Source organism: Hyaena hyaena, unplaced genomic scaffold (assembly GCF_003009895.1).
Source record: "Hyaena hyaena isolate Hyena2069 unplaced genomic scaffold, ASM300989v1 scaffold_1540, whole genome shotgun sequence".
Taxonomy (NCBI): domain Eukaryota; kingdom Metazoa; phylum Chordata; class Mammalia; order Carnivora; family Hyaenidae; genus Hyaena; species Hyaena hyaena.
The window spans coordinates 136,665-155,233 of NW_024082177.1; the positions used below are offsets into that span (position 1 = coordinate 136,665).

Consider the following 18,569-nt stretch of genomic DNA (forward strand, 5'->3'; position numbering starts at 1 on the left):
ATTTTGAGTTGGTAAATTCATTCATTCATTCATTTATCAGTAAACTGTGATGGGCACCAGCCTGGCACGTAGCTGGCCATCCTTCGGTGGAGTAGATGTGTGTAGAGTTGCATGCAAGGTGACACATCACCAGAGTGGCTCCTCACCACGTTGGTCTTAAGGGCTGACCTCCCTGTACCTCTTGCCCCTGTTTTTTCCCTTAAGCAGCCAACAAGCACTGCTACAGGTTGTGAGGTACAGGGCTTCCCACCTTTACCCCATGACATTCCAGCTCCCTTAATACAAAACATTTTGCTCTTTGATAAAGGAAGCAGCCTGAAACAATGCAGAAAATCTTTAGAACAACCTTTTAAAAATAATTGTGAACTTGTAAAATAACAAACTTTTCCTTTTTTTAATGTTTATTTTTGAGAGAGATAGAGAAGCAGGGGAGGTATAGAGAGAGAGGGAAATACAGAATCTGAAGCAAGCTCCATGCTCTGAGCTCTCAGCATGACCTGAGCCAAAGTCAGATGCTTAACTGACAGAGCCACCCAAGCACCCCGATAGTGAACTCTTTTTAAGCTGATGGGATCCTTTTAGCATTTTCTCACCTTTCTAATCATCCATTTGCTTTGGTTTTGAAAATTTTTGAGGCAGTTCTTGCCCTATTCTAGAGAATTTATTATTTCAAAATGTCCTTACTTGAATGAGCATTGGGCAGGTTATCTGCCTCTCTGAGTCTCAGTTTCCTCATATATTAAAGGAGGTCATTACACTTCCCCTACATAATGTTCAAACCTCACGTTACATAAGATGTCCAGCACAGCCCTTACATTGCTGGGAATTATTTTCCCGATCCCGGATAATCCACTTGTTATCTTGCAGTTTATTTCCCATACGGATTTTTCTCTTCTTTACTTTCACTTTTAAGTTGGTTGGGAACTTGCTCCTCACAACTGGGCTTTCTAACTTTTCATTAATTTACATTTCTAGTTTCTCATCCCCTGAATCAGCAGGAGGAAGCCTGGGAAAAGGGAGAAAGGTCTAACATTTGTTTCCTTGCTGGGAAGTCGTTTGAGTCCATCTGCCAGAGGAGGCTTAAAACAATACATTTTTGAGTTTTAAAATAAAACAAAAGTCTGTTATTTTGCCCTTTTTGTCTTCTCCTTCCTTTTGAGCAAACATCATTTTGCCATCTCCTGCCTGTCTTTTTTCTTTTTTCATGATCTACATTTACTGCTTGGTGGATGACTGCTCTGTTTAGCAACCTTAGCAGTGGCCACCTTGGGACCTTGGGAAGACTGCTCTACCTGCAAAGTTTAAAACAGATACATCTGATGACAGCAGTTGGTCCTGTCAGGGCATCGTGCCAACATTCTGTGCACGTGAGAAGACGCTTACTCTCCCGTCAACCAAATGTTATCCACGTGTCTCTATGAGGTGGATAGAACGCAACGCCTTTCCAGTATTCAGCTGTTGTACACCTTCCCTTACTGGAAGGCTGTATAGTCTTATGTGTGCCCCAGCAGCTGACCACGTGTCTCTTTGCTTTTTCACCAGGGAAAGAAACCAAAGGAAATTTTAATCGAACAGTCACCACTGGTGGATTTTTCATTCCAGCAGCAAAATTGCATTCGACCAGCCCTGGCAGTTCATGTGACCTCAGCAAACAGGAAGTCGAGTGGGGCCAGGAGGGGATGCCGGCGGGGGCAGAGGGGGGCTTTGACGTGAGCAGTGACCGAGGCCAACTGGAGGGTGCTCAGGCCCGGCCCCCACCTGAGCAGCTGAAGGTGTTCCGGCCCATCGAGGATCCCGAGAGCGAGCAAACAGCCCCAAAGATGCTGGGTATGTTCTACACATCGAATGACAGCCCCAGCAAATCTGTCTTCACCAGCAGTCTCTTTCAGATGGAGCCCTCGCCCCGTCACCAGCGCAAGGCCCTGAACATCTCGGAGCCCTTTGCGGTGTCTGTGCCGCTCCGCGTGTCGGCTGTCATCAGCACCAATAGCACCCCGTGCAGAACACCCCCCAAAGAGCTCCAGTCGCTTTCTAGCCTGGAAGAGTTTTCTTTCCAGGGCTCAGAGAGTGGAGGTTGGACTGAAGAGGACAAGCCACTGGGAGCTGAGACTTCTACAGGTAAAGCAGGGGAGAAAGGGGTTCTTTTCATTACAAGAGGTTTAAAGGAAGACTTAAACTTGCTTGAACAGAGTTTGCAAGACAATGTAGTGAGGTGGTAAATACCATGGGCTCTGGAGCCACACTGCCCCAGTGCCAGTCCAGTCTCTGCCATTTTACTCTATGGTCTTTAGCAGCTCTGTGCCTCAACTTCTTGATCTATAAAATAGGAATGATGCTCATAATCATATCTTCTTCATACATTTTCTGTGAATATTAAGTTAGTTAATATATGTAAGGCTCTCAGAACAGTGTCTTAATACATAGTAAATGTAATAAATGCTGCCTATTATTTTATTCACTCACATAGTGAGAGGCAGGAGGAGAAACTCAAAGAATGGAATTCTAGCTCAAAAGCTAGAATTAGGGATTCAACACTTCTAGACTCTACCTCTCTCCATCCACCCAGCCCTCATTTCTACTTCATATGTGCAGAGAAAATGGCTAGCAACCCTAGCAATGAGAAAGAACATCTTGCTCCCAATTTCCATATATCAAATGAGGGGAAGACTCTGATTGGTCCTGCCTTGGGTCACATGTCCAGCCTTGGACCAATTATGGTTGCCAGGCAATTACAGTTCTAAGACTGGCTAAGCGGGAGTCTCTGAACCATCTTTGGAGTTGGGGGGGGTTCTTTGATGAACAGCCAACTGTGAGCCACGTGAAATGGAAGTAGGGAGAACCTCAAAGGAGAGGATGACTGACAGACAAACCAACCAATGCTCCTTGTGGTTTAAGAATATTTTTATTATTGAGACGCCTGCATGGCTCAGTTGGTTGATTGTCCAACTCTTGATTTCAGCACGGGTCATAATCCCAGGGTTGTGGGATTGAGCCCCCACATCAGGCTCTGAGTTGACAACACAGAGCCTGCTTGACATCTTCTTTCTCCCCCTCTCTCTGCCCCTTCCCCACTTGCTTGCTCTTCTCTCTCTCAAAATACACAAACATTTTAAAAAAGAATACTTTTATTATTAACATTAGCTAACTTTTTTTTGAACAACTGTTACGGTATCAGGCACTGTCCTAAGTGTTCTATATGCATTATCTCCATTCTCCTTACAACTCTGTGAGGTATAGGTAGTTACTGAAGAGCCCGGGCACAACATTACTATTATCCCCATTTGCTTAGAGAGGAATCAGTTAACTTGCCAAATGAGTCATAGCAAGGAAGTGGGAAACCCAGGATTTTAATCCAGATTTTAAAACCTGTGCTTTTAAACACTCCACCATGGCCCTTCACATCTTTACAATGGGCTGTGAAGTTACAAAGATTGTTAAAACATGTTCCCTTCACCCAGCAAGCTCATGAACCAGGGAGAGAAACTGTACTGAAATGCAGCACAGGGTCAGCTGCAGGAGTAGCAGAAGACCCTCTTGGGTTTTTTGAATGAGGAGGGTGCTTAGGTCCCTGAAACCTAATGAAAGAGATGTTCAGAAAGGATTGAAAGGGCATCAAGAAGAGGCAGTCCTCTCAGGAGGATCCCAGGAAGGCTTCCCATAAGAGGTGACGTTTGAGCTGGGCCTTCATGAATGAATAGGCTTTCTCCATCCAGAAAAGACGTGGAGGATATTCTGGGCTGAGAGGCAGCTGAATATTGTGGGGAGTGTGTAGGTTTTGGACTTCAACTGGGCCGATTCGCATCCTAGCTTCAGCACTTTTTGGCGTGTGACAGTGGACAATGGTTGGTATCTCCGAGCCAGGGGTGATTGCTGTCTCAAGGGCTGGAGTGACGTCTGAATGGGAGAATGTTCATAAAATGCGTATTCACAGTCTGGCTCACAGAAGATCTTTGATAAGTATTCATCCTTTTCTCCTCCAGTTCCCTTCAGGACAGGGGGATGTCCCTTCAGGACAGGCACAGGATGAGCAGAAGCTCAAGTGATGCCCTGTTTGGAGAATGCTCCGTGTGGTGGGCTGCTGTGGATGGAGCAGGGTGAGGCTTAGGAGAAGAAGTGAAGCCTTTGAGGAGAAAGTGTTTCCAAAGACTTTTGTGTGATTGGTTACTGTTCTAGGTATTCAGTCTTTATCCTGCACTGTGAAAACAGCCTTATACAATGAGATGGGAACTTCCGCTTGCAAGTAGCAGAGGTCAGACTTGGGGTCTGCCTCCCTGTCTACTGCCTTGGTAGATGTTTAAGACCAGAGCTTAATCATTTCATTTTAGATATATCCAGATTGATGTGCAGAAAACCCCTGGGAAGGGTCACACAGGAAGGTGTCAGTCATAATCATAATACGTCTTTGTAGCTTGGTGTAAAGAATATATTTCTATGCCCCAGGCAACAGCTTGACTTCTCAGGATCTGAATTTACTTGTCTGTGAAGTGAAGGCTTCGATTAGAACAGAGTTTCTCAACCTTGGCACTCCTGGCATTGTGGGCTGGGCAATTCTTTGTTGGGGGCGGGGCTGTTTTATGCTCTGTAGGATGCTTAGTATCCTTGGCTCCTTACTCACTAGATGCCAGTAGCCACCTCTTCCCCACCCACTTGTGGCAACCAGAAATGTCCACAGGCAGCGCCAAATGTCTCCTGGGGAGGGGGAGAGCAAATGATTCCTAGTCGCAAGTCCCTGGACTAGATGATCTTTAAGGCCCCTCCCATCTCTGACAGTCTGTGACTCTGGCTAGAAGGAAAGAGTAAAGAATGTGAGGGGCAGTGAGCTGGGAGAATTTTCTCCATACTTGTGAGGCAGGACTAGCCCAGCACAGTGACTATGCTGGGAACAGCCTCTCTGCTAATGAAGTCTTCAACAAATAACTCTCATCCTCATTACAGCTTCTATACCTAAGAAGGCGGCTCTCGAGGATGCCAAGCCAGGACCAGAAGCAGTGAGGACAGTGGAATGCAGCAAAGGCCTCTCCCTGGAGCCAGGCTCCCAACTGGAGGAAAAGAAGGCTTCGGAAATCTCCCCGGGTTCTCATCATTCAAGTGGATTAGAGAAGAGGCTGGATCCAGAGAAGGCTGTGGAGGAGGTTCGTGAGGCTGACCAGGGGGAGCCCAGCACTCTGCAGGAGAGCCCCAGGGCCAGAGCCGAAGCCGTGTTTCTCCATGAGGTGGTAAGGTGGACTCACTGCCTGATCCCGCCAGTAGAGTCCTCTTTGTCCCAGTGGTTCTCAGAACAGCTGAAAGCAGTTTGTTTTTATTTTTTTAGAACCAGTTTCTGCCAAAGGGACTTTGGGAGACAATCTTCTAATCAGGGCTTGGAGTCTTTTTCAGTGGACTTTTCAGAGGGCCTATGGTGATGGGAAGGAACCATCCAGCTCAGATTCCCTAGAACAGGCTCAACTCTAAACATTTCTGATTTGAAGTCACCATAAACCAGTGACATACCCTTGGAATATAATGACATTGGGTCCCAGAAGCAGCACAGAACCAGTCCCAAATATGATGACCATTATGGGCTCCAGCTTTCCTTCCAGACGTCCTGGATGGACGGTGGCTTGTGCACATCTGTAAAGTCTTCTGAAAGATTTCCGGGATCCGCTCTCCTTTCTCCTCTGGCTTCTGGAGAAGTTAAAACATGATGCCAGGGCATACTATACCTCTTGTACTTTTTAGAGGTGAAGGTTTTCCAAGGTTTTACAGGATGTGCTTGCATAAACTGAAAGGGTGAAGAGGTTTTCGGGGATATCCAGGGAGAAGTCCTGCATTGAGGAGGGAGCTCTGTGACCCAGAGGTGTATGACAGAGAAGAAAGGAACTTCTTTGCCTTTTAACCTGTTTCCAGGGATTTGATTTCTAACACGTGCACAAAAGGACTGTGTGCTGGGAGTTAGGGCAGTGCAGGAGCATCGTGGTGGCCTCAAGAGGGCTGAGGAAAGCCTGAAGGACGTGTTTGTGATTGTAGAAGGAGGATATAGACATTCTTCTTCCAGGGATTGAATTCTGGGAACAGCACTGCTTTCAGAAGCAGATAAAATAAGTTCTGGAAGGGTAGCCAGGCCGGATTCAGGGGAACAGGTAAAGGCATCATTCATCAGGTAAAGATCCATTCATCGGTTTAAAAATGTATTTCCGGGGCACCTGGGTGGCTTAATCAGTTAAGTGTCCAACTTCAGCTCAGGTCATGATCTCTCGGCTTAGCTGGTGAGTTCGAGCCCCAGATGGGGTTCTCCACTGTCAGCACAGAGCCCTTTTGGATCCTCAATTTCCCCCTCTCTCTGCCCGTCCCCAACTAGCTCATGCTCCGTCCCTTCCTCCCTACCTCCCTCTCTCAAAAATAAACATAAAAAAAAAAAAAAAAGGTGTATGTAAACACCCACTTTGGCCCAGGCACTCCTCTGAGCACAAGAGTGACTGCCGTGTGCAAGATAGTCACAGGTCCTGACTTCTTCGAGCTGACAGCTTAGTAGGTGAAAGTTCATTAAATGCATGCTTTCTAGGATGATGTGGAAGTACAGCATGCTGTGAAAATGTGTAACAGGAGGACCCAACCTAGTCGGAGGAGGAGAGTCACAGTGGTCAGGGAAGACTTTGCTGAAAAATACACATTTAGACTGAGAACTTAGCTAGAATAAAGGGGCTGGAGACAGAATAGAAAGAGAGAGATTTCTAGGCAGAAAGAGTAAGATGTGCCATGAATCTCAGGTGGGAAAGAGCATGAAACATTCAAGAAACAGGAACAAGACCAGAGAACAGAAACGTGGGCCAGAGAAAGAGACCCAGACGGAAGCAGGGGCCAGTCAGGCAGGGCTGCTTAGAAGGGATTTGGAGGTTAAGGGGCAAGGGGAAATCTTCTGATCTGTGCAGAATTTTGTACTTTCAAAGTTCCTGTATTTCGTGAGGAGAATGGCCAGAGAGGAGGCAGGGAGGCCAGGTAGAAGGCTAGTATGTGACAGGCCAGGTGAAAAAAGATGGGGACTTAGACAAGGAGGGGGGCAATGGGGGTAAAATTTTAAGGCTTCAAGAGTTATTTAGAAGCTAGAATGATGCTCACTTCAGCACCACTCATACTAAAATTGGAGCAATACAGAGACAATTAGTATGGTTTCTGTGAAGGATAACATGCAAATTCATGAAGTGTTCTATATTTTTGGGGGGGATTCCTGGCTGGCTCAGTCAGTAGAGCCTGCGACTCTTAAACTCAGGGTCATTAGTTCATGCCCCACATTAGGCCTGGAGCCTATTTAAAGTAAAATAGAATTTTAAAAAGTACAATAAAATAAAATAGCAATGTCTAAAATAATGTTTTTTATTTTAATAATTTTAACTATCACACGATTTTAATAATTTTAATTATCACACAAAGAAAGAAGCTAGAACGAACAGGATTTGGTGAGGGATTGGGTAAGATTGAGGAAGAAGGAAGAGTCAAGACACCACATAGATTTCTGATCTGAGCAGAAAGATGCACTATGGTCCACTTACTGAGGTGTTAGGGAGGGGTGAATGGGAGTTTACATATATATTTTTTTAATTTTTTAAAATGTTTTATTTATTTTTGAGATAGAGAGAGAGCGTGAATAGGGGAGGGTCAGGGAGAGATGGAAACACAGACTCGGAAGCAGGCTCCAGGCTCCGAGCTGTCAGCACAGAGCCTGATGCAGAGCTCGAACCCATGAACCGTGAGATCATGACCTGAGCTGAAGTCAAACGCTCAACCAAAGTTGGACGCTCAACCCACTGAGCCACCCAGGTGCCCCGATTTATCTACATTTATTGAGTTCTTAGTAAGACATCAATAAATGTAGGTGCTGAGGAGAGTAAAGAGATGAATAAAAGACTGCCCTTGCCCTGAAGGTGAAATAGAAATAGGTACAAATAAATGCAATACAGGAGAATCAGATCTTAAAAACAGGGATATTTGCCTTTTGACCAAGTAATCGTATTCCTGGAGAGTTCTCTCAAGGAAATAAGTCAGATAGAAAACCTCTTACTGAGCAACTACTCCCAGTATACCAGGCACTGTTTGGCCTCGAGGAATCAAAGACGAAGGGACACAATTCTTGACCTCTAAGAGCTCATAGTCCATTGGGAAAGATAAGCATCAAATTAGTTGTAACATTAAACACATGATCAGAGCCAGGTAAGAAGGGATGTCAGGTTGGCAGGAGGTCAGGTTTCTCATAAAGGCCTGAAACCCCACAGGATGGATATGCCACCTGGAACTGCTTCTCCTTGGGACAGAATTAGGCCTTGAGACAAGAACTGAAGGCCACTGAAATTGTTTCTGGTCAGGGCCCAGGACTCCCTCCATCCCCTTCCTGTCTGCATTTTGGGGCTTTGTGTAGGGAAAGAGAGGAGTCAGACGGAGAAACTAGACTTGAGGGGAGTCAAGGGCAGCAAACAAGATGGAGGAGGAGGCACCCCTTCAGATCAACAGTGGTTATCTCTGGGTAGTAGGAATGTAAGATTTTGCCGCTTTTGTATTCTCCTTTCTTTTAGGATGTGTTAAAAATTTTTTCCATGTGAAATGTGTATTTCTTTGGTAATAAGAAAAGATATATTTATTTATTTGGAAAGCAGATGTCAGGGCAAGACTTAACATTTACATTCCACTGGGAGAATCTGGTTCTTGTGTGCCACCTGGTAAACCTGAAGTTAAATGAAACCAGGGGTTCGTTTGTTTTATAAGTCAACAGTGCACAGGGATTAAGTGTTTCTGCTCTGGTGTAGACACAGCTGGATTTTAGTCCCAGGCTGCTGCTGTGTGACTAAGGTAAATTAATGTGTTTAAACATAGGTCTCCTCCCCTTTACATTGGGAGTAGCTAGAGTAGTATTTATCTCTTAGAGTGGTTGGGACAATTAAACAAGAAAATGCAGTTAAAATGTGTTATCGCACATCGTAAGCACTGAATAAACATCCATGATTTTCTTCTCCAATAGGTGGCCATGATTCGGTGTCCTTTATTTGCTGGGATAGCGCATCCTGGCACCTCGCCAATCCCTTTCCTCTCCCTGGGAAATAGTTGCAGTTGTCAGTGCCGAGAGTCCTTGACTCCAAAATAATCTACTTCTTGATGTTTTCCAGGATGAAGATGATCTGGCCAACGCCCTGATCTGGCCCGAGATTCAACAGGAGCTGAAAATCATTGAATCTGAGGAGGAGCTCTCCTCTTTGCCACCACCAGCTCCAAAGATCAGCCTAACTCAGCCAATCCTAGAGTCTAGTCCAGGGCCTCTCGTTTCCCCGGAGCCTCTTGGGAGCTTGTCCTGTGGCCCAACCTCAGTCTCCACCCCTGTAGAGGAGTGGACCAGGGATCCAGCCAATCAGAGCGCACAGGGGACTTCCACGGCAGCCAATAGAGAAAAGCCAGAGACTACGAACAGCCTCCACAGATCCCAGCCAGAGAAGGGCCAGCGCCCAGATCCCACCAGCTTGCCCCCTCTGGAAGTAGTACCGTTTGAGGCGGCTTCTCCACAAGCAAGGGTGGACCAGGGAGGGCCGGGGAATCTGTCTCCTCTGCTCCCGCCTGCCGCGCCCCCTCCAACGCCTTTGGAGGAGGAGCCTCGTGACCAGCTATCAAAGGGCAGCCCTGAGAGAGAGGACTCATCTAGGAATTTGGGGACAAATCCACACATAGACCAGCTGAAGTCCAAAGGCAGCCCTGGGACCCCCAGCTTTTGTCAGGGGGAGGAGGTCTCTTTAGGACAAAGTGAAGAGCAAAATTCAGAGAATGCTGCCCCTGAGGGAAAAGGCTCTGGTTTTCAAAGCCCAACAAGAGAGGTTGCGATCTCCCCACAAGGAGAGGGGGATGTAGCCCATTCAGTACAGGAGCCCTCAGACTGCGATGAAGACGAAACTGTGACAGACATTGCCCAGCATGGCCTGGAGATGGTGGAACCCTGGGAGGAGCCCCAGTGGGTAACCAGTCCCCTTCACTCTCCCACCCTGAAAGATATGCAAGAGGCCCAGGTGCAGGGCGCCCAGGGCCACCGATTGGAGAAGAGGCTTTCCCACAGGCCAAGCCTTCGCCAGAGCCATTCTCTAGATAGCAAAACCACCACGGTTAAGAGCCAGTGGACTCTTGAGGCTCCCTCCTCCAGCAGCTGTGCTAACCTTGAAGCAGAGAGGAATTCGGACCCTCTGCAATCCCTGGCATCCAGGAGAGAGATTACTGAACGGGATGAGAAAACCCTAAGGTCCTTCAGAGAGTTCTCTAGTCCAAAAGGGACAGAGGCTGTTCCCAGCCAGAAGGGACAAAGTGGTTTGCAGCCCAAACCAGCAGACATCACCCCTGTCAGCCTACCAGAGGGAAAGGAACTGGGGGCACACCCAGGGCACAACAGCCCTCAGATTGAGCAAGGTAGTGTTCCTGGACCAGATAATAGCAAGGAAAGTTCACCTAGTGTGCAGGACAGCACCTTGCCTGGAGAGCAACCCCCAAAGTTACAGCTGAAGAGCACTGACTGTGGGCCTCCCAAAGGGAAAAACAGGCCTTCTTCCCTCAATTTGGACTCTGCCATTCCCATCACTGACCTCTTCCGGTTTGAGAATGTGGCCTCATTTGGTTCACCTGGAATGCAGCTCTCTGACCCAGGAGACAGAAAAGCCACATGGAAGTCATCATCTCATTATAAAGTAGACCCATGGAGCCTTTACTCCCAGGACCCTCAGGACCTGGACATGGTTGCTCATGCCCTGACAGGCCGCCGTAACTCCGCTCCTGTGAGTGTGTCAGCTGTGAGAACCTCCTTCATGGTCAAAATGTGCCAGGCCAGGGCGGTCCCAGTCATCCCACCCAAGATTCAGTATACACAGATCCCACAGCCCCTGCCCTCTCAGAGCTCAGGGGACAGTGGGGCTCAGCCTCTGGAAAGGGGTCAAGAGGAAGCCAGCTCAACTGGTGGGACCAATCAGAAATCTATCAAAGATGATTCTCTCTCTTCCTTGGAAAGCCCAAAAGAAGAGAAATCAAAGCAAGAAGAGAAATCAAAGCAAGATACAGGAACCACTGAGTCCTTGCCAATGGATACCACTACATCCCACATGTGTGAGGGACCCACCCTTCCTCCAGAACCAGTATTGGCTAACCTGCTCTCCACCCAGGATGCAACAGTGCAATGCAGAAAGCGCACATCAGAGACAGAACCATCTGGAGATAATCTTCTTTCCTCAAAAATAGAGCGACCATCAGGGGGTTCTAAGCCTTTCCACAGGTCAAGGCCAGGAAGACCTCAGAGCCTAATCTTATTCAGTCCTCCATTCCCCATTATGGACCACCCTCCCCCTTCATCCACAGTGACAGATTCCAAGGTTCTACTGTCCCCCATCAGAAGTCCCACCCAGACAGTTTCCCCTGGCCTCCTTTGTGGGGACTTGGCAGAAAACACGTGGGTCACACCAGAAGGGGTTACACTTAGGAATAAAATGACCATCCCTAAGAATGGCCAAAGACTAGAGACCTCAACCAGCTGTTTTTACCAGCCCCAGCGGAGATCAGTGATTCTGGATGGAAGAAGTGGGAGGCAAATAGAATGACATCAGTTCACTGGTGTCTGAAAAAATGTCATGATTCATCATCTGGAAGTTATTACAGGGCCAGATATGTCATTATTCAGGCATAGGTTATCCAAATTTGGGTTATCCTTATTTTGGCCTCTTCTCTTTCTGAAGTTTTTGACCATTTATTAATTAGTTCATATGCCAGAAGAAAGGTCACGGGAAGGACCAAGAGATGAAATTTAAATAAGTCCATACCAGCAGGTGGGAAAAGATCAGGTAACAGAGGAGGGTGATATGCTTGCCTCCAATGCAATTTGAGTTTGTTTGTGAGTTGCATCTCTCCCACATTGTCATTATCTATTATCGTTGAGAGTTGGCTAAAATAACGTCATTTGAAAGAAAGAGAAATCCTTTGCCTGTGTTGGAAAATGTTGCTATATAAGTTTGAAGGCCTTCTTTTTACTTCATGCTCTTTAATGCTCTTTAAAGCATGTGTTCTTTTAGACCAGTTTTCTGATAAGCTTTGTAAAAATGTACACTCTAGAATGGAAGCAGATTTGGAAGTGCAAATTAACGTACACTTAAAGATCCAAATGGGTGAATTTACCCATGCTCTTTCCCTGGAATCTCTGCAGACCTGTCCAAGATGGCTCCATACATCAGCGTCGAAAATCAGAATCTGTACAGCAAAATCAGCAAATTCTGAGACTGGCAAAATCTAAGAAGGCTTACTGGCTGTGGCTTTTGCTAACTTGGGACTCTACCATTATCCTGACCTCTGATTTATAAATCCAGTTGCTGGGCAAGGTGGGGGCTGAGCTGAGGGTCACCTTAATGAAATGTGCTGAATCTTCACTTGGGTGTGCAATAGTGAAGTGATCTGTTTTCTTTCCAAATCAGAATCCAAGAACACGATATCATTATAGAGAAAAACCTCATGCATGGATAGAACTACATTCTAAACTTAATGTGTTTAAATTGGTGGGGCATTAGTACAAAACGCGTCTAGCTCAGCTTCTCTCTCCCCCACACTAGTCTGGGAGTTCAGGAGAGGGTAAGTGGGGAGCCCTTGCAGGATGACCGTCACTACCACTTAGTGAGAGCTGCCCTTCTGGATATATTCCATTTTACCCAGTGGGTGCCTCCCTCTCTCCCTCTCCTTCCATTACTCAGAGGAGATTTGAAGCGTCTTTCTCCATTCCATAATCCCCTGCATCCATCACCCGCCCCAGCACTCCGACTTGCCTTTCTCCTGTCTTGATGCAAGCAGAAGGAATAAACCAATCTGATTTTATTTCAGTTATTTAGAACTTCCAATGGTTTTTTCGTTTTCAGCTGGTGAGAGGAAGGAGAACTAATATAACCTGCTGGCAGATTTTTGGTGCTTCCCCAAAAAGGGCTTCATAGGAGCACTTCTCAAGGCAAAAGCCACTAGGGTATCAACAGTTTCAAACCTAAGACAACGATCTTATTTGAGAAACGAATTAAAATACACCTATTTCTAGCCCTATCCATGTCTTCTCAGGGTCAAGTCTGGCTGAGCTCTGTCCACAAGCTCAGTCATTGCAGAAATTCCTCTAGGGGTTAGCCAGTACCTCTGGCCAGACCTCACAACCAAGGCTGCTGCTGGGGTGGGTAGGGGCTGAACTGAAGTTACCTCATCCAGTGAGAAATGGAAGCTAATGCCCTGCAAAAGATACATGTTCCCCTCTCCCTTCCTCCCTGATAAGCCTGTTAAAATTTTGTCCTATACCTTTTCAGCCAGTGTCTGTGGTGGGGTAACTGGTAGGCCAGCTGCTGAGTTCTACTTTCAGAGGGCACTGAGGTGAGTGAGCAAGGGGAAAAGCTAATAGGCATTTCAGTGTCTTGCATGCTCATTAGGTAAGCGAGACACTGGACCAACAGCTAATGCGATGTCAACCCATTAAAAAAAAAAGTCCTAGGGTATAGCATTTTTCCTCCTTGGCAAGCAAGGTGAAGAAATATAGTGGTGACAGATGAGAAAGGCCATGTTCAGGAGATCTGAAAAGAACATTCCTGCCTTATCAGAAAATGTGGGCAGATAGGTTTTATCCCAATCGCAGTGCACTGTGGTGTCTGTGCTTTGATAAAGACCATGTTCCAGTTACAGTGTGAGAGAGGAAAGGAACTGGACTTTGCCTCACCATCAGAACTCCAAGCCAAGTAATGAATTATTTAAACTGTTTTATGATTATTTTGAATTTTTGTGTGTGACACTTAGAGGATATATTTTTATTTGGGGATAGACTCAGAAGCCATTAAGTACATACTAATGAGTTGGTTCCGCACGAGGCACCTAGGCACATTTCTTAAATGGCTGCCATGCTCCTTAGACTCTGACACCTTTTGTCTGTAGCATCATCTTCGGGAGTGTGGATATGCGAAAGACACCATGAGACACAATGACAACTGTCTGGAGATATTCTCTACTCTCAGCTTTCTTAGCCAGTCAGTCCAGAAGGCTGTGGAAGCTGACTCACCTTCTCAATCAGTGTCCCGCTGTGAAAATGTAGACTTCTTCCCTATAGCCCAGCCTCTCAGTTGTCACAAACACATCTATAAACTTCCTATGGACTGGGGCTAGCCTGGTGCTAGGAAATTCCATATCATGGCAGAGAACTCAGGTTTTCCTCCCTGAAATTTCCCCCCTGATTCCCTGAGATTCCCTATTTGGACATTCATTTGGGACTGAAAAATGACCCCCTCGAGAATGGCTGGCTGGAAATCAAATTGCCTGCTTCCACCCAGGGGAGGGACACAACAAGGGCTTGTGTTTTCAGGAGGATCTACAGGGTGCCCTACAAAGGGCTGCAAAATCAAATTCTCAAAGTGCTCCTACAAATCAGTTACCAGTCCTCAAAATTAAGGTAGCTGAATTTAAATGTTGAGATGAAATGCATGCATTTCCTGATGTCTCTTTCAGTGTTAGCAGTTGCTTGAGAAGATAATCTGTATTTATTGGCAAAATGGCCCTCAGGCCAGCTATATTTTTCTTTTATTTTTTGCCAAAATGGATCAGATAGAGGGAAATTTGGTTTTTATTCTTCGCTCTAGATGGAATGTGAAGAGACCTGACCAAGAACAACATTAAGACAGCTTAATCTAAGCCGTAAAATTAAAAATATTGGCCGAGTTGAAATTATGGATTCTGGGGAAATTAAGAACATAAGCACCATCATCCTCAACAGTATTTATCAAGAGCTTAGTAATATTGCACTGGGTACCTGAGAACTCTTAAAGCCTTGAAGAGTAATGATAAAGGGGAGACGAATGGTAGCAAATGAAATAGTCTATAAACAAACAGGAACAAGATTTAGAACCATTAAGTTACCAAATGAAAGCTGAAGAGGAAAACTGTAGCAACTAGCATCTTTTAATAGGGTTATTAATAGTGTTCAAATTACCTACTGACTTTAATCAAATTAAACACAACTGCAAATCCTACAGAAGGTACTAGGGAGACAGGTGTTGAGAATTTTGCTTCGATTGTTTAAAAAATGTGAGAGTGGTAATCAAGAACGGTAATCAAGAACAAATAGTTCTGAAGTTATGTGTAGTCTTAATTGGTTTGGTTGTGAAGTCCTGCTGGATCTCTGCTAATGAGCCAGGTAATAATCAGCATTCCATGCTCCTGGAGAGGGGGCTTTACAGACTTCCATCATCACAAAATAGATTACTTCCCATTGATGATGAACTCATAGGTCCAAGATAAGCTGTTCCTTTCATGCCTAATGTTCAGAGCATGATAATCACTTTTGACTAAAATTGGGTGGTACAGTCATTTATATACACGGGTCTTGAAGAGGCAGTGGAGGGCATAGATTCATTTGTCTAGAACTGGAGTGGGAAAGGTTCAGGACAGGTCCAATTCCCACCAGGACCGATTAGGCCCACATTCTACCACGGCTTGTCCTATCTGATGACAAAATTAATCTTGGGGTTAAATACTGTCAGGATATGATTTTAGGCACTTCCAGCAGAAAGATCAGCTTAAAATGTGAAATGACTAAGAATGTGTCCTCCTTTGTCAACACCTCGAGCAAAGTCAGGCCAGAAGCGGGAGCGGCCCCCTTTCCAAGCATGGAGAGGCATAGGAGACCGGAAGAAGGGTGATGCCCGAAATCAGTTTCAGTCCAGATAATATAAAACTGGGGGCCACCACAGATGGACTAGCACACAGTAGATCATTTTGCAGCCTTGAGGTTCATGATCAATGCAGAATCACTTTTCTGTGAGGTTGAAGGAGGATGTAGCTAAATATAAGAAACTCACGAAGTAGGTAGCCGTGTGTTATACTGGATGGATCACAATGCTTTGCAATAACTTAATGCCATAGTAATTCCTGGCTTATAATTCTGCAAGGTAAAGCACTTTTCCAAAGGCATCTGTTAGAAATCTACATGGTTTCTGCTGTTTGTTGAGCTCAACAAATGTTTCCAAAAATATAATCAAATTTTTTTCTATTGATTAAAAAAGTATAAATATTAAACCTATCCATAGAGACTTTTAAGTGTAATTAAAACAGATTGTTATGCTTTAAAAATGTATTCTAATAAATGATATAAAGGATAATGCTTATGATGGCACTGTGAACTAGAGGAAGACTTGGGCTCATGAAAAATCAATAATAGAAAAAGTAGGTTATATGCATCAGGCTCATTGTTCTATCTAGTTCGATGCTAGTTTTCTTACTTCAAGGTTTAGTCTCACAGCCAGAGTCCTGATGATTTGCTTGAGTAAATTTTTCTTGTTTTTGTTATCTTACCTCTTAATATTGTCAGGTATTTGCCACTTCTCTCCCTTACTCTTATAATCATACATGTTACCAAAGATACCCACTACAAGTCAATGGATATTGTCATGAAAGCTAAGAAGAAAAAAAAGCTATTGCTTCTCAAAAGTCCATAGTTAACCAAGTTATGTGAGTCCATATGCACAGATGGGAGCTCAGTTTTTCTATTACTTGAATCAATCAATTGGAGGGGACTGCTCTTTCCTTTGAATGATTATGTTAATGATGCTCTGGGGTGGGGAGGGGGAAGAAGCAAAATCCTGGCATATATTATCACAAAAAACGGAGAGGGGGCACTCAATGGGTTTAAATCACAGGCCCTTAAAAGAAACAATCACACCACCAAAGCTCACAATCTGGTGATATTTGCAGTGGAGAAACACCACTGCCAAGGGGACAAAAATACTAGTATTCCAAATAAAAAATATTTAGAACGTAACACTACTCAGGCCTGCTCCTGTCATCCCTCATTACTGCCCTACATGCCTTTTTCTCTTTCCTATTTCCAGATCCCCAGTTGCTCTGTTTCTCTCTCCTGCATCTGTGCCCACTGGCCCCCCAGCAAGTAGCACACAGTTGCCCTCACTCCTAATCTTTCCTGTGGTTCCTCTGGAGTCTTCTCTCATCACAGCCCCGGTATCTTCCCTGAATGTTGCCTCCCCTTCCTGGACTTCAATAAAACTTGACAGTCCCCTAAGGACGCTCCTGTCCCTGCAGTTAAGGCTACACAGTTCTTTGTTACACAGACTACGTATTGTTGAGATGTTCTCTAGTTTCCCACTTCTGCTTTTGCACCATCGTGTCTGCCTATCTCATACAAAAATCTATCAAAATTCACGGAATCCTTTTTTTAACTATTATCATTCTTTGTGGCCAATGTCAATGTCCCAGATCTGCCAGTCTTTGCCACTGAGCTCCCTGTTTCCACCATTGTTCTGGATGATTTCCGTGTTCCTGAGGAAAACCCACTCAACAGTCTTGGCACAGTTGCTCACAGCTTTTACTTCTCTTCAGTTTGGGCCATTTGCCTCCAGGGTTTTACATTATGCTGTTTCACAACCTAGAACTCCATGATGCTGAACTCTCATATTTCATTCTCAGAGCTTCTCCTATCCTTGCTCCTTTATTCCTTCTACTTCTCAAGGTTACTAATGCCTGGCTTACCCCTACACCGACAGATAGTACTCCCAACCAACTTCATTCTTCCTCCCCTAGCCTTTCCAGATGCCAAGATCTAGCATCTCAGCTACTCCCACCAGCACCACTAACTCCCTTGACCACCAGTACTTCAGCCATACCTGCTTGGCAAACCTCCAAACCAGGACCAGGACTCTTACCACCCATCTTCTCCACCCTTTTACTTATCTATTGAATTAGACCAGAGAAAATTATAAAACTGTGGCAGGAGAGCCTTTGAGAATTTATGGTTTAACACGTCAGCAGTACCCTCATTCCGGAAACTCACAAAAGATATTCCACTATTCTAAGCCCCATCCTAGATTGATCCTCCATCCCAAATTTACTCCTTATTTCACAAATTTATGCTGTCAGATGTTTCCTCAACACCCCTGCCCCCCACCAGCACCTTCCCTTATCCATATATGTATGTACCTGAACTCCCTTCTAAGTCAGAGGAATTGCTGTTCCTCTTCCTAAGGGCTCCCAAAAACACTTTCTAATTCACAACTTCTTCATTCCAATTCACTGCCCTGGACCAACTGCAACCTGACCTCCACTCCCATTGCTCTATTAAAATTTCTCTTGCGAAAGTCACCAATGATCTAATAACCACATCCAGCAATTCTCAGTCTCTTGACTTCCCCCTTATACTTGATACTGTTGAGCATTTCTTCCTTGAAACAGTAGTTCACCTTGTCTCTTAGACCTCCATTTCCTTAGGCTGGTTCACTTGAAAGCTTCCTCTTCCTCTGCTCTGAAATGTTTTTATTCACCAGAATTGTCCTTCCCTTTCACTCCACTGTTTTTGTCACCCACACAGTGATGACACCCCACCCCAACCCCTGTCACCTTCGGTTACATGGACTTTTTAAATGGTTGGCTAACTGATCTCCCTGCTTTAAGTCTCACTGACATCTGTCCGTTCTCCAAACAAGTTATGCATATTGCTGTCAAAGTTGTCTAAGGATGGTGGATCTCATCAAAATCACTGTGTGTTAAAACAGACTTCTGGGCTCCATCCAGAGTTTCTG

The 18,569-nt window shown here is 45.2% G+C and overlaps 1 protein-coding gene and 1 non-coding gene across 3 annotated transcripts in view; both read left to right on the forward strand.

The window, feature by feature from the left end:
• The window catches only part of ARHGAP31 (Rho GTPase activating protein 31), a 113,230-nt gene extending 96,432 nt beyond the window's left edge, over positions 1–16,798 (forward strand). For both annotated transcript variants that reach the window (XM_039224158.1, XM_039224159.1), the window contains 3 exons: positions 1,543–2,118; positions 4,936–5,216; positions 9,132–16,798. In XM_039224158.1, coding sequence (XP_039080089.1) covers positions 1,543–2,118; positions 4,936–5,216; positions 9,132–11,582 — 3,308 coding nt within the window. In that variant the 3' untranslated portion in view covers positions 11,583–16,798. The remainder of the gene's footprint in view (positions 1–1,542; positions 2,119–4,935; positions 5,217–9,131) is intronic.
• Positions 7,088–7,193, forward strand: LOC120225973. Its single transcript, XR_005526915.1, has one exon. It is a non-coding gene; the product is annotated as a U6 spliceosomal RNA (small nuclear RNA).
• Positions 16,799–18,569: the final 1,771 nt, after the last annotated feature.